Source organism: Rattus norvegicus, chromosome 1, assembly GCF_021556685.1.
Source record: "Rattus norvegicus strain SHRSP/BbbUtx chromosome 1, alternate assembly SHRSP_T2T, whole genome shotgun sequence".
Classification (NCBI taxonomy): Eukaryota; Metazoa; Chordata; class Mammalia; order Rodentia; family Muridae; genus Rattus; species Rattus norvegicus.
In genome coordinates this window covers 264,621,205-264,637,704 of record NC_141534.1, presented here as the reverse complement: position 1 = coordinate 264,637,704, position 16,500 = coordinate 264,621,205, and the positions used below count along the sequence as shown (strand labels likewise).

Here is a 16,500-nt window from a genome sequence, read left to right as displayed (position 1 = left end):
ATTCAGTCAGATACTCAGGGGTTCTTCCACTTTCCCTCTCACCATTGTGTGTTCTGGTTTTTCCTTCATTTCTGCTCTGGGCAAAGTGTTTTCTACCAACTTCCAGGACCTCATCTTATAACTTAGTGTACAAAAAGAAGATATTTTGAAAGGTCTGGAGCTGGTACATTTTTGTTGTTATGTTTTGTTTTATTTCATTCTGATATTCTCTTCCGAGTTCAGTTTCATAAACTCGTTAACACAAAGGTCCTGTTTTCTCATCTCACCACACTTTTTTTTCTTCTGTTTTGTTTTGTTTTGTTTGTCTTTGAACTCTTGATTCTCTAACTCATGCCATGAGTGATTGGAGTCTTAAGTCAGTCATCTAGTGCATTCCCTCTTTCTTATAGAACACTTCTGTGCCCCCTTATACAGCCTTATATCTAAAGCCGGTTGCCATATTTTCTCAAGCTAACTAGCCATTTATAGTGGCAAGATAAGATCAGCTCTGCCATTTTCTTCATATGCAGAAGTGAAAGCTATTACAATGACATTTAATTGTCCCTAGGGGCTGATAGCTATTCTGCTTCCTCCTTTGCATAAAGTTATCAGTAATATTTAATCTTAATCTTACACTATTAGTAACAATACATGTTTTCACCCACTCCTTGTCAATCTGGAAAACAGATTAGATTATTGGCCCACTTAATGTATATTCACAAACAAAACTCAATGTTATTGATATGATAAAGTGAAACTTATTACTAAAGAGATAGCTATATTAAATGTAGGAGTAGGCTGGTTAGAGTAAACGATATGATGGGAAAATGTATTGGAAACTAATCAATTGCTATATGCAATTTTGTCATAGGAAACTAGTACAAAGGAGTTCTTTTAAAAGTCATAAATACTGAAGGAAATCCTTGATGATGTAGAACACAAAAGATTATCTTTTAAACAAATTCACCTTCCAGGTTGGACAGGGAAGTACAGAAGCTGTAGAGTTTGTTTATGTTTCATGTTTAAGTTGACAATTATTATTATAAAAATAAATATATTACTTCAGGATGAGAAAGACAAATACTACATGCGCTCTTGTATATGTGGACCCTAGGTTTTTAATTTTTTTATATCTGTATTTATGTGTATTTATTATGGTTATGTGTAGATGAAAGAATTAGAAAAGGGCTCACGGTAAGATGTTGTGAATTAACAAGGTAAAGATAGCAGGTAAGGACTGATTTAGCTTTGTTTGGAATAAATGGCACAATTTATTTTGACTCAGTAGCTGATGTCTACTGTATGGTAAGACTTTATAATGCATTGATTAAGAAAGCAGTCTTTAAGTGAAAAGATTTTGTCAGGGTTTATTCTGACTAAAATTTGTTTTTGATTGAGACCAACCCATCCCATGTTCTGTCTCACCTAAGAGGGAAGAACACAGTCAGTCAGTGTTAGACCTAAGTGGAAACGCTGTAATCATGGGAGAGACTGAGAGAGGGGAATGAGCAAAAGGGAACATTTCAGTACTTGAGAAATATTCATGACAATGCTCGGCCAGTTTATATGATTTTAATCAGAACATACTAGCTTTCATCCTCCGTTCTCCATCACTCGACAGCACAAAACAGTAAAACATCATTGGGTCACATGATGAAGAGAAACCAAACACAGACTTCCCTTGAGGATGGGTTTGAGGAAAGCTCATGAGAAAGAAAGTACTAAGAATAGCTGAAAGTGGGAAGATACCCTGGACAGGTCTGCATAACATCTGTGTCCAGGTTCTTTTGGATTTAGTGTTTCTGTTGAGAAGTCTGGTATAATTTTGATAGGTCTGCCTTTTATGTTTCACGGCCTTTTCCCCTTACAGCTTTTAATATTCTTTCTTTGTTCTGTATATTTAGTGCTTTGATTATCATGTGGTGGGAGGGTTTTCTTTTCTGGTCCAATCTATTTGGTATTCTATAGGCTTCCTGTACATTTATGGGCATATCTTTCTTTGGTTAGGGAAGTTTTCTTCTATAATTTTGTTGAGGATGTTTTCTGGCCCTTTATACTGGGAGTCTTCACCTCCTATTCCTATTATTCTTAGCTTTTGTCTTCCCATCCACATTTCCTGGATGTTTTGGGTTGGTAACTCTTTATGTTTTGCATTTTTTTTGACTGACATGTCAATATCTTCTAGGTTATCTTCTACACCTGAGATTCTTTCTTCCATCTCTTGCATTTTGTTGGTGATGCTTGCATCTGTAGTTCCTGTTCTCTTTCCTAGGCTTGCCTAGGAATGATTTCTTTGTTGTTCATTTACACAATGAAATATTATTCAGCTATTAAAAGTGAGACCATAATGAATTTTGCAGACAAATGGATGGAACTTGAAAATATCAGCCCGATTGAGGTAATCCAGGCCCAAAAGGACATACATGATATGTACTCACTGATAAGTAGATATGAGCCAAAAGATACAGAATACCCAGGATTCAACCCACAAACTATAAGTTTTTTTTTTAAAAAGAAAGTACCAAGTAAGGATGCTTCAATACCACCTAGGGGACAAAAATCACAGGAGGCAGAGGGAAGGAGGGATCTGGTTGGAAGAGGCAGGGGAGGAAGGGGAAAAGGGGGCAGGATCAGTTATTGAGGAAGACAGGAGAAAACCCCAAACAGCCAGGAGAATGAATGAAAATGTGCAGTTGCTGGGATTGTGGGTGGGATAGGGGAACCTCTAAAAAGTGTTAGAGTAGTAGAATGTGAGATGCTCCCAGAAATCAATGGGGGTGTCCAACAGGGAGATAGAACCTGAAGAGATCACATTCAGTAGATAGAGCCCCCATTGGTAGAATGGGGTAACCAACACACCTTCAAATGTTTGATACAGAATCTTTCCTGTCCAAAACAAATACAGAGACAATAATGGAGTCAAGACTAATGCAAAGTCTATACAGTGACTACCTGACTTGAGATCTATCCCATGTGCAGGCACCGAACCCTGACACTGTTACTGATGCTGTTTTGTGGTTGCAGGCAGCAGCCTAGCATGGCTGTCTTTTGAGAGAATAAACCAGCAGCTGACTGAGACAGATGCAGACATTTATGCCAACCCTTGGACTGAGGTCGGGGACCCTTATAGAAGAGTTATCAGAAGGACTAAGGAGCTGAATAGGATGCCAACCCCATAGGAAGACCAACAATTTCAACTGACATGGACTTTTGGGAGCTCCCAGACAAAGACCACAGATGGGCTGGTCTAAGGCCCCTAGCATATATATAGCAGAGGATTGCCTTGTCTGGCCCTAGTGGGAGAAGATGTGCCTAATCCTCTAGAAACTTGATGCTGCAGGGAAGGTGTGTGTGTGTGTGGGGGGGAAGAGTGGCAGGGGGAAGAGTGCACCCTCTCATAGGTGAAGGCAAGAAAGATGAGATGAAGAACCCTAGGAGGGGGATTTGGAGGTGGCAACATTTGAGATGTAAATAAATAAAACAATTAATTACAAAAAAATACCAGATGGATCTGAAATCACAGAAGTTTCAAAAGCAACATAAATTCTAGACAAGTTTACATACAGACTGAATACTTTCTGTCATGTGATGGGATGGATCTGGATGCGAGGAGAAACAGGCTTGCCAAACATCATGAGAAAACATTTGAGGGCAGAGTCAGAAGACTGTTGAAATATGAAGCAGATGTTAGAATTAGAGAAGACAATACTGTGATTAACAAGTCAGGGTTGTAATGGACAACACTGACACTTTCTAATATATATATATGTATATATATATATATATATATATGTGTGTGTATGTGTGTGTGTGTGTGTGTGTGTGTGTGTGTGTGTGTGTGTAAATAAAGCCTAGGTTTAATCGCCACTCCCAGGAAATAAAAGATTGTAACTATGGCATATCCTTCAAACTGATCTAGTTGATCTTGAGAGGTGACTCAGTGGGTAAACTGCTTGTTTCTCACAGGTTGGATACCCATGACCAACATTAAAAAGCTGAGAATGGTATGGTGGCCACCCACGATTCCAGAACTCCAGAGGCAGAGAAAAACAAACTGGCTAGCAACACTATATGAATTGGACCACCTTTGCGTTTAATTAGAAATCCTACCTCAATAAATAAAGACGAAGACACCTGTTCAGGTTGGCTTTTCTCAACTTAGTATGGTTTAGAATCACCCAGGTAGAGGGAATTCCCTGACTATGGAGAGTTGGAATGCTACAGATTCAGAGCCATCTTACCTCTTTAGTCTCTTTGTGGCTAGCAAATAATGCATTTTAGGATATATTAACTAATGCATTTTGGAATATATTAACTAAGCAGAGCACTAGTTTCCTGTAGCCCAATAGGTAATCATGTCATCAGATGTTATCTGAGGCCAATCTCCCACTTTGCTATAATCTGATGATCTGATTTTTCACCAACTATTTGAAAAGTGCTTGATTTATATTCTTTTGTTCCATGACTTTACAAATATCATGGATCCCTTTTCACCTGGAAACATGCTAACTGCATGGAATTAAGGTAGTAGCATCTGAATCCACATGCCCAGGCTCTGCTCATTTACATTTAGCCAAAGAAAAACCACTTATGCTCTTTGAGCTAGGAACTGTGAACTATTGAGTGCACATTTCACACTTCTGTAAGTGAACTTTTATTATTGTGCTTATCCTCCATCCAAGTAATCTTGCAGGAAGGAGTTGGTCCTGTAACTCTGCCTTAATGGGGTCAGAAAAATGAAAAGAACAGATTATCTAAAAACTTAAAGAGTTACAATGAGGAGTGAGTGGGGTATGAATTTAGAAATAAGCAGAGGAGGTTGTGTGGATAGAAGGATCAAGGTTCAAAGTTATAGATGTTAAACTATGCTAGCAATTATTTTGCTTCCTATCTTGGGCGTAAAATATAGTCTCATTTCCAGTGATTGTGTAGGTAAAGATATTTTTTCTGATACTAAAAGTGTATTGCCTTTAAGAATAACCAGCAATGTGGATAAAGTGAAGATAGAATTGTCCGTGGAATTGCCTTCTTAGGACACAGGCATGATATAGCCTTTGCCCTGTTTTGTCATGAGTAAACAATTAATTCTTTCATACTAGAAAGCTTTCTAAGCAATTGTATGTGGGGAAAACACTTAATTGATATAAAGATTCATTATTTATCTGTAAATAACAAAGTTAATTTTCTAACATCATCATAGAGCTTCCCTACTTATTTTCAAATTAACCTATTATTATGATAATTAATTGTACTAGGCAAAGAAACTACTCAAACCTGAGAAATGTGATTTCTATCTTAAGGCTTCTCCTTTGAGAAGGTTGTGTTTTCAGTGTGAAATAGACTCATGGTTCTGAACATTTGGGCAACAGCTGCTGCTACTAATGTTGAAAGTTGTAGAATCCTTTCTAGACAAAGTGAATCATTAGGAACAGCCTTGAGGATTGATAGCCTAGAACCACTCCCCCCTCCCCCAAGCTTCCTCACTGCAGACAGTGTGACAGCAACCCTACTCCCATCTCCAGTCTTTCCCACCATTCCACTGTGGCCTGTATCTCTTCAAACTGTAAGCCAAACTAAACCCTTCCTCCTACAGGTTTGTCTGATACTTGGTCACAGAAAAAGAAATGTAAGTAACACAGGGCTTTTCATCCTGAGAATCACATTACCTCAATTTTGATCTACTTTCTTATTTCTGTTGTTAATTTTATGATTGAGATGTCATGTGTCCTTTTTTCTTGTCTGTGATAGGTTTTACTATGAGAACTATCTTGGCCTCACACTGGAGGTCATTCTACCTCAGTTTCTTAGGTGCCTGAAGTATGGGTGTGCACCACTCTTTCTGGCTCCTAGTGCTTTCTATCTGGACAGCATCAATAAGTTATATTTGAGGATTAGTCACCTATGGGCTCCATTTTATGGTTAATGTTTAGAAGTATTCTAAAGTAAACATTCTATGATCATGAAATTCAGCAAAGTACAAATTTTGCCATTATTATGTCTAATATCCAGAGCCACACCAGTGTCATAGCCACATGTCTGTTCCTATGATGGCTGATCTATCATCTTGTCGTTGAGGGGGATTCTGAACTCCAGCTGTAATGGTAGATCTATCTTATTCTACATTTTTTTCTGTATTTGCGGTACATTCTTAGTCCTGTGTTTCAGCTTACAAACACTTAAGTTTTGCTGTTGGATCTCTTTGTCAATGTGTCGGTTTCTTCTCAGTCTTTGATAGTTTCATCCTGAAGTCTTCTTACTACACAGCGATCACTGCCGCCTTCGGATTTTTGTTTCACGTGGCTCATGGTTTATCTCTTCTATCTTTTGAATTCAGTGGATAGCACTAAGTATGAGAAGTGATATTTCTGTAGACAACACATTTGAATTATTTATTTTTTCTACTTAGACAAGTCTGCTGTTGAAATAATACATTTTGAAACTATGCATTTTATACTATTTTATTTACTGTAGCTTAATTCTGTCTTATTTTAATTTTTCTATTACTCTGTATTTTTTTTCTGCTTCACTTCTCTGTTTCAGGTTCTAGTGTCACTGAGACGCAGTTGGATCCAGTTTTGATCATTTCATGTTGATCCTGCTTACTCTACACAGGGATGTTCTAGTTACTACATTCTGGCATTACTGAAATCTCACCATTTTGGCTTGAAAACTTGTCTTCTTTCAAGAGATTTTACTGTGTCCTGTTTTTAACTGTTTCAAATAAGTACCCTCTATGTATTGACCACCGTATACAGATGGTATGCAATTTGCCTTGCTTCATTATTTACAAAACTCAAGAATGTACTCCTCCTTGGTATTTCATGCCTATGTTTATTCTTTCCCATTGTTCTGAGACCCTTCATTTCCATCCTGTGCCAAGGGCTTCCTTATGATACTCTTCTAGGATACTGTGTTGGCAACAGGTTCTCTTATTTTCTTTCCCGTGTAGTGTTTTCATTTAAAGTTTTTCTTCTGTTCCTCACATTTATCCATTGTACTCAGGGCTCCAGATGGGTGATTGACAAATGCAACAGCTTCAGAAAAGAAGTTTGCTCTGAGTGCCAGCAGTGTTAGATGCTCCTTTTTGTTCTATACAGGCATCCTATGAAAGTTTGTACCGCCAACCAAGTCAAACAGCAACACAGAACAAACTACCTGTCTGTACTGGAGAGCAGGGAGCCAGAGCAGTCTGGGATATTTTTAGTTCTGTGTTAAGGGCTGTTGAAGGGATTTAGAGCAAACTACACATTATAATTAAAGCTACTAATGAAATCTCACTGAGCTCCAGTTTCTGGTTCTGAGTCACACTTCTGCGACTCTTCTGACCCTTTAGTGAGATCACTGGACACTGACTCTTCTAACAAGACAGATGTACACGCAAAATTATTCAGAAAACCTCTCCCTACTCAGAGGGAATCATGCTTGGGGGAGGTAGGGGTCGTAGAATTTTTAGATTTTACCCTACGAGGTCAGCATAAGCAAGAGTCTCAAGCTGCCTAAAGTTACAGGGCAAGCATGGGCTTGAGCAGAGAGTCTGAAACAGTTATCACACTTGTAAACAATTCTATCCTTCATCTGTTCTGTTCTGTACCATAGGTTAATGATGATTTTTCTTATTTTACTTGATCAGCTTTGTAGCTATGTGTTAGGTTTCTTAATGAAACTGTTCACATTGTTCTTGTCTAAGGAAGCTGACTTCTGTCATTGTATAAGCATAGCAATCCTCTGCTCTCAATCACTGTGTATAAGGTGGGACTGCAAATCTTCCTTGACACCTTACTCTGAGTGCCTTGTGGATTCATACTTTGCTGCAGACTTTGTCCCACGGACAAGTGGAGGGAGTCACTTCCCACTCGATTCTTTAGCTCTGAATTTATATTTCCTCTAGATTGATGTTCTCGAACACCTTCCGTTCTTTTTTGTCTCATTTCTTTCAGAAATATCTAGCATGTCATCATACAGTTCTAGATAGCCTAGAATTGCCTGACATGCTATTTTTATATGTGCGTTATATATAGGTATTGAATGTTATACATTGTCATGTTCTGCTGTATCATTTTGATGTGCACTCAATATCCATGTTTCTATGTGTTTTTTTTTATTTTGTGTTTTCTTTGTGTCGTAGCAGAATGATTAAAAAGATTGTCTTAAGGGGTTGGGGATTTAGCTCAGTGGTAGAGTGCTTGCCTAGCAAGTGCAAGGCCCTGGGTTTGGTCCCCAGCTCCGACAAAAAAGAAAAACGAGAAAAAAAAAAAGATTGTCTTAACTATGGTTTATAGCGTGATAAACTTCATTACTAAGAGCAACTTGTAGATAAAATAATATATTTATGCTTATACCTCTAAATTACAGTCCTGCTATACAGTCAATCTCTAAGGGAAGACAGAACAAGAACTTATATCAGGCAGGAGCCTGGAGACAGCAGCTGATATGGAGGCCATTAAGAAGTATAGCTACTGGCTTGCTCCTTAGGACTCGCTCTGGTTGCTTTCTTTTCCAGGACCAAGCTGCCACCAAGACTTGCACCTCTCCATGAATTGGACCATCCAACATTAAACATTAATCAAGAAAATGCCCCCACAAGCTTGTCCGAAGTGCCAGTCTTGTCAAGACATTTGCTCAGTTGGGATTTTCTTCTCAAAGATCCTAGCCAATGTCAAGTTGACACGAAACCTAAAGCGCCCAAAGGCATAAGATTATATGTCAAAACCAACCATTAAGAGTATCCATATGCATTCTTAGTCCCAAATTTATGATTTTATATGTGTGACTGAAAATTCCATAATAACTTATGGGACAGTAATTTTTAATACCATTATTTTATAGGTAGGCCATTAAAGCAAAAAAGAGTGAATCCCCTAATAATTATAAAACCAAGAATAGCTAACAGTTTCTGAGTATAGCTCTAGTCAGACTCTAATTGTTGTTTTTTTTATGCGTTTAACTTCTATGAGCCTGGGTCATATGGAAATTCAACATATGTGAGAGATGCTAAGTAAGCAGAAATGTTAGTTACAGAAAATCTGCTGGGCAGGGACACTCATGCTTAGAGGGAAGAGTGAGGGAGCATTTTCCTGGCCTTTAGGGTATTTTCAGGTTAATGGAAATTAGCTTGAATGTGAGTGGAGAAAACATGCAACGCCTTGTTAAGATCTACCAAAAGAAAGAGTAAATTGCTCTACAACAATTGAAGTGTGGATGCATCCCTACCGAAATAAAAATTTGATAGGATGCTGAGTAAGAACCAGTTTAATAAAAAACAGAAGAGTGCCTGTCAAGGAGGGGAGAGGAAGGGAGAATTCAAAGAAGATAAGACAAATCATTCTGAAGTACAAGGGTGAGGTGAGGATGATGCACTGGAGAACTGGAAAGTATAGCACATCTGCCCTATGAGGAAGGTGCTGAGGTTGGGGCAAGCTGGATCATTGTAGGTAAATAGACTCTGAGCTTTGATGTTGGTGCTAAGTTTCTTGATGCCTTGGGATAAAGAATCTCAATTGATCTTCACCTCTAAGGAGCAGGCAAAGTGTTGTACTCTCTTGAGATAACCCAGAGTTCAACAGAGACCTCGGTCTGGGCAAACAAGTTGTAGTTTACCCATTCTGGTAGAAATCAAAGAAATCTCTTGTAAAGAAAGGATGTGAGTCACCATATGAAAATATTTCTGAGGTAAAGGTCAGCATGTGCTGATAGAGCTCTCAGACTCCCCACGTGAGAGAACACATCAAACCTATCCCGTCAAATGCTCTTGTTCACTTCACTATGTTCTTGGCTGAAGGAAAAACCCCTGGGTTTTGCAGAAGTTGGCTTTTTCAATATAGAATTTCTCATACCTCTTGTAAAAATGTCACTGGCTTGATTAAAAAAAATATTTTTATTGGTACCTAAGCTGCCAAGGTCTGCAAGTGATGCTGTGAAAGCTGCATTCTTTAAAACATACCCACCCCAATCTGGGGCAGAAAACAATAAAATCATCAGAGCCAAGTTGGAATGTGATGACCCTTTCTCCCAGAGTTCTTTGCAAACATTACTTTACAGTTAACCTATGGCAACTAAAGTTGTGCCAGTCTTCTGGTAAAATATGCGTTTTCTATTTTTTCTTGATTTTATTTCTTTCCTTGTTTTTTTTAAACCTTTAAAATATCAGTTTCTCAGAGACAGAAGGAACACCCATTCAGAGCCTGCCCCACATGTGGCCCATACATATACAGCCACCCAATTAGACAAGATGGATGAAGCAAAGAAGTGCAGGCCGACAGGAGCCAGATGTAGATCTCTCCTGAGAGACCCAGCCAGAATACAGCAGATACAGAGGCGAATGCCAGCAGCAAACCACTGCACTGAGAATAGGACCCCCGTTGAAGGACTCAGAGAAAGAACTGGAAGAGCTTGAAGGGGCTCGAGACCCCATATGAACAACAATGCCAAGCAACCAGAGCTTCCAGGGACTAAGCCACTACCTAAAGACTATACATGGACTGACCCTGGACTCTGACCTCATAGGTAGCAATGAATATCCTAGTAAGAGCACCAGTGGAAGGGGAAGCCCTGTGTCCTGCTAAGACTGAACCTCCAGTGAACGTCATTGTTGGGGGGAGGGTGGTAATGGGGGTAGGATGGGGAGGGGAACACCCATAAAGAAGGGGAGGAGGAGGGGTTAGGGGGATGTTGGCCCGGAAACCGGGAAAGGGAATAACATTAGAAATGTAAATAAGAAATACTCAAGTTAATAAAAAAATATCAGTTTCTGATAGTTTTGTGAGATTTACCATGGAAACACTGAAGAATATCAAAGACATCACCAACCTGCACCCCTGAGCAGTTTATCCTATAAAGATGAACTGAGCCAAGGCATTAAAAAAATCCCTTTTAGAAAGTAGCACAAAATCAGGTATATTCATCCTAATAGTGTAAGGGGTCCCTTTTTCTCTCTGAAGCTGAAACTTAGGACCTATTAAATTTGACTAATTTACTCTGTTACTTGGGAATATGCCTTATGGAAGTTTCTCTGGACACGGCAGAGAAACTTCTCTTGGAGGGCAGAAGCTCCCCCTTGTTCTAGTCATCACTTTTTGAAGCTTAGTAATATCTATACTTTGTAGTGGGCAGCAACAAGTACAAGGGTGACAGGCAGGAGGTTGGTTTAATCTATGTCCAAGTTGTTCTTTTATGGTTCAAAACTATATAAAATACCTCAGACATTTCTTTCGTAAGAAACATTGCTCCCAGGGTCCACATGTTACCCTTCCTAGGCCAATTTACTCACTTACTGGCAAAGTACAAAGATTATTACCAGACACATTTCCAAATCTTCTTTTTTTTCTCATAAGAAATAAAAGAACCAATGGCCTTTAATCATTATTAAACATCTGTTTTTGCATTGTTCACTATGATAACTAACGTCACAAGAACTTTTAATATTTTAGACAAGCTCAAAATGTTGATTTCATTGTATTGATTTTGTATATGAAAAAAACCTAAAGGTTGAAGATAATCTAATAAAATGCTACCCTGAAAGCTAATTCCAAATGCTCTTTGAATCCACATTTCACATGTCCATAGATAGTGTCCTCATGAGGGAATAGCACCAATGACTCAGGCAGAGAGAGCTGAGTAAAGACAGCAACTTTGCTAGTTTTACTTGGGGATCTAAAGCAAACTCACTGGGCTGTGATTTTTTTTTGTACTTAATAGTTACTTGAAGTAATAATATAATTACATCATTTCCCCAATTTTCTTTTGTTCTTCCAACCCCTCTTTCTCTCTTTCAAGTCTACGGTCCCTTTTTCTTTTAGTTGTATCATAATTAGATCCTGTTGTGCTCAGGCCCAATTGACACATCTACCACAGAGTACCAGTGGCTAGTGCTGAGGTCTGGTTTCTTTATGTGTTACAATAAGAAGTTTATAAGGTCTTTGTGACAATAAAATAATCTAAATTTAGCAAATGCACCCAACACATTGCCTAGTGGTAGGCAGTTAACCTTTGCTTCACTTTGAACTGTATCATTTCCTGAAAGGTCAACAACAAGCTGTTGGCTATCAATACTCCTACGGCCTTTGACTAATCCCATCCATGAAGACATTAAAAAGTTACGGTATTAGGCAAGAGTACAAAAATGGCCACACATGCTTCTTTTTAGTATTGGGAAGGAATTCACAAATGGTTTCAGTTGACATTTTATTTAAGTTGCATAGTATGAACACAGATAATATTGATTCTCTTAGCATATCTTAACAATATCATAATATATCATCAAAATTTAACAACAATGTTGGTTCTAGTTTTTAGACTAAAAACATTGTGTGTGTGTAGATGTGTGTATGTGCATATGCATGTATATGTATTTGATGTATCCGTATCTATCTGTATCTGTATTATTTGTATCTGTATCTGTATCTGTATGTATAATTTCAATATTCATCAATACCACACACACACACACACACACACACACACACACACACACACAGTACTTCCAAGATTTCTACCTTTATAGCTTTTATCTAGTATCCCTATTGGAACTAATGTATTATGTCTTTATAGTTTAAATACTTAGGTCATCAATGAAATGCTGTAAAGAACAACCAAGATGGAGTGTTTGATCAATGCAAAGGATGCTTCTCCTTTGTGTTGCATCTGAGCTAATTCTGGACATGTGGTAGGTACTCTGCTATAGCTGGACACTAGTTGGCTCCTCTGATGATGCGCACCAAAAATGTATAGTCTATCCTAATTAAGGATAGATTATTTGTGTCAATCATCATCATTAGTTTCAAGTTCCAAGCTTTAGCACTGTCATTAATTAAGCTTAGGAAAAAAGCAGTGAATGTAAGACATGGCTAGCAGGTATTAACTAACAATAGCATCATCAGCATCAACAGTAACAGTAAAACCTGATTACAGGTGTTGAGTTCCTTTCATATACCAGGTATACACGTAAGGTTCTATATCCTATCTCATTTGGTTCTAAGGAAACAGAACTTTACTACTGCAAAGCCCATTCATGAATGAGAGTGTAAAGCTCAAGGAAGCTAAATAATCTACCCAATGCACTAAGTATAAATTGTAGATATATTCTAAGTATGAATTATAGATATATACTATACCTCCTTTATGGATCATGAGAGGTAGTTTACTAAGGCAATTAGTTATGGGAAATTGGTGTCATATAAAACCAAGGAGGAGTAAGGAGGATTTGCTCTGTTGTAGAAAGGCTATGAAACTTTAAAATGTATTGCATAGCATGTGAAGAGGTACAGGCCACAGAAGTTGCATGTTACATTTGTATTTCTGTAAAGAGTTGAACATTGAAAGGTTGTTAAAATTTAAGTAAGAATTGCCAAAAAATTTAGAAACCTGTCGATTACCATAATTTCCATAGTTATTTGAATAAGTTAATTGTCAAACAAAATTGAACGATAAGTAGGATCAAGAGTACCAGGAGATTCTGTGCCACTTTATGGACACATGTATACATGTATACTAACCTATATAAATACTTGTAAATTTGTTTTAAGTGAGTCAGACAAATTGAGAAGAAATGTATTTATAGCTGTGAGTGTCTTGAAAGATCCAAGATATATAGCCATGATATCTTGATGGTAATACAATGCCTATAGTGAGATAAACCCACCAGCATTCCAAGGACAAAAGGCTGACTTTGTATAAAACACTTTCCTTAAGCTCAGTAACACTAGTCTTCCAAATCCTATCATATGGAAGTTTATTATAGCGATGTTTCTCTTCTTACTTTAAAAAGTTATTGGCTGGTGGTAAATTTATGGAGGATTTAAATAGAGTATGTGAGACATAAAGCATTTCTGGTGGTTAATAAAATATAGGAGATATTGCTCAGGTCATTGGGATTTGCTGCTGGTTTCTTGAAGATTAAATCTTACAGACTTGTATTCTTAAAACTTACTTTAATAACTGTGTTTAGATGCTGTATCCTCCCTTCTAGCTAACCACTCACCACAAGTAGTAGAAAGGAAAGGTTAATGGGGCAAAGGAGAATGAGGACCTGTCTAGAAATAGTTCTTTGGGGTGGGTGGATACAGTCTGTGTTGTCAGGATATCAGCAGTTCATTTCACAGGAACTAGCAGTGGCAGCTCAATCCACTATCAAACACCATTCAGGAATCAACAATAGCAGTTCAATCCAGAAGAAACCTCAAGGCTCTCCCAATCAGTCTGAGTCCATGGAAGCAGCAAGAAGCCACAACACTACCACCAGAAGTTCTTTGGTGCATTTCTCTCTATGGAGTCATGACAAATAATGATCAGCAGAGAGTGGTAAGGCGAACCAATACCACACAAGTGTCATGCACTATCCGTTGGGTTATACTTATATCCTTTTCAAATATCAAGTGTTCTCTCAAGAGTCTGCTCTAGCAAAACATGACATGCCCATTTTCAATGAAATTTCCAGGAAAATATCGTGTGTTTGTTCTCAGAAAACATCCTCACACCTGTCTACTTCAGCAAAAACATCCAGAAAACATAATTTGACACAACTGAGTCTTCCACTTCAGAACCTCACTATAAGACTGTTTTGATATACTTTATAAGCCAAATTTTATTTTTAATACTTCTCTGTTTTTTAAATTAAAATATAATTGCATTGTTTTCTACCTTCCCCTTCTTCTTTCAACCCTTCCCTAAAACTACTCTTTTGCTTTCTTTCAAATTGATGGGCTTTGTTTCTTTGATTGCTGATATAAATGCACACCAACAATCTGCTCAACTCATACAATATAACTTTATTTTATATCTAAATGTATGTCCTGATGATTATCTCATTCTTGTTATCTTAGGATGCTCTGAATTTTCCTGACAGTATCAAGGTTTTCTGTATTGTGGATTCTTTTCTGGTCTAGGGCTTCTTGATGTGTAGAAGGGACAAAAACGTGGCTTACTGGATCCAGCTTTTGCTAGAGCAGGATGGGTTATTTGCAAAACCTCCCAGTATAGTCCTGCTGAATTAATCTCTCCTATCACACATTGCATGTTGTAGGAACTGGAAGCTCAAAGAATGAGAAAAACTGTTTAAAAAATGTTGTTTGTGCTCATGTATGCTACATTACAGTGTCCACTAAGCTGATGCCAATGATGACTTTATAATGGATAACAAGGTAGAAATACCACATTAGATCTACTATGTGATAAACATTATCTTAAACTTTTACTGAATTAATTAATAGAATCTCTGAAACAAACTGTAGAATAAACAATTTAAAGTTCATTTTTACGTATGTATAAATGTTTTTCTGTTTGAATGTATTCACATGTATGCAGGTGACCACAAAGGCTAGAACAGGGCAGTATACTCAATGAAGCAAAAATTTTAGACCAATGGAAGCTCCCTGGAGTTGCTGCTGGAAACTAACCTCTAGTCCTCTGGAAGAACAAGAAGAACTCTTAGCTGCTGACAAATCTCTCTAATCCCAAAGACTTTTACATTACTAACTTGTTATCTGCTAGACCTGTGGTAAAAAGAGATTGAGTGACTTGTTTAAACTTACTTTTCCAGACCATCAGAGTGGCCATGTTGAAAACCCATTGTATGTGGGCTCAACACTTGACAAACACAGTATCAGGACCAAAGATTTCAGAGATTTCATGCCCCAAGCTGGTATGCAAACTCTGAACTGCACTCAAGGCATCTTTCAGTATTGGTCTTCTGTTCACCAAGAGCACACAGGTAAGAATTGAATCTTTGGGGGACATGACTTACTTAGTATAAGGCAAATAGATGACATACAGGGAAATGGCAGCAATTTTTGAAACATAAATAGTAGCACACACTTAAAGATAATAGACAACATGCTTAAGAAGCTGAGTTGAAAGATTAAAAGACTGTGTCACAGATGACAATATTTTGCTTTAGAAGCAACCATTTTGGAACTCTGCCTATAGCCTTGGTAGGATGAAAATACAGATTTTAAGAAACTCATTTAGAGAGTTTCAACTACACGCTTTTGATAGATTATAGAACGTTAAAATACCTACTTAATGAAAGTCTTGTCTTAAATCCCATTTGATCTAAGAGATTTTAAACATGTTTTGGCAGAACTGTCATTTCAGAAGGATAACAGATGACAATATATGCTTCATAATTAATGATGAGGGAAATGAATTTAGCTTTAGTATTGAACTGTCAAAAGTACATAAAAATTTCAATGGGAATGTGAAAATGTGTCAGAGTTATTTATCCCGTGACTCTGTTAAAAATCACTTTTTAATTAAGATATGAAAAAAATTCTTAATTAAGGTAACAAATAAAAGTTTGAACACAGGGAGATATTCAGCAGGAAACTCTCCAATCAAGTTCAAGTTTAATGAACTAAGGATTCACTAATTAAAGGAATGTGTCCAGACAAAGGTAAGAGACAGTGAAAACTACCCAATGCTCTTTCAGTTCTGTGTTTATGGCCTAGGAAGCATGATGAATTCAATGAGAATTATCCCCATAGCCCCAGGTATTTGAGCATTGGTCCCCTGTTGGTGGCAATGTTGAGA

The 16,500-nt window shown here is 37.7% G+C and overlaps 1 protein-coding gene across 1 annotated transcript in view; it reads right to left on the bottom strand.

The window, feature by feature from the left end:
- The window catches only part of LOC148007925 (olfactory receptor 52B4-like), a 34,503-nt gene extending 28,219 nt beyond the window's left edge, over positions 1-6,284 (bottom strand). The window contains exon 1 of the mRNA XM_087604395.1: positions 6,237-6,284. Within this exon, the coding sequence (XP_087460521.1) occupies positions 6,237-6,284 (48 nt within the window). The remainder of the gene's footprint in view (positions 1-6,236) is intronic.
- Positions 6,285-16,500: the final 10,216 nt, after the last annotated feature.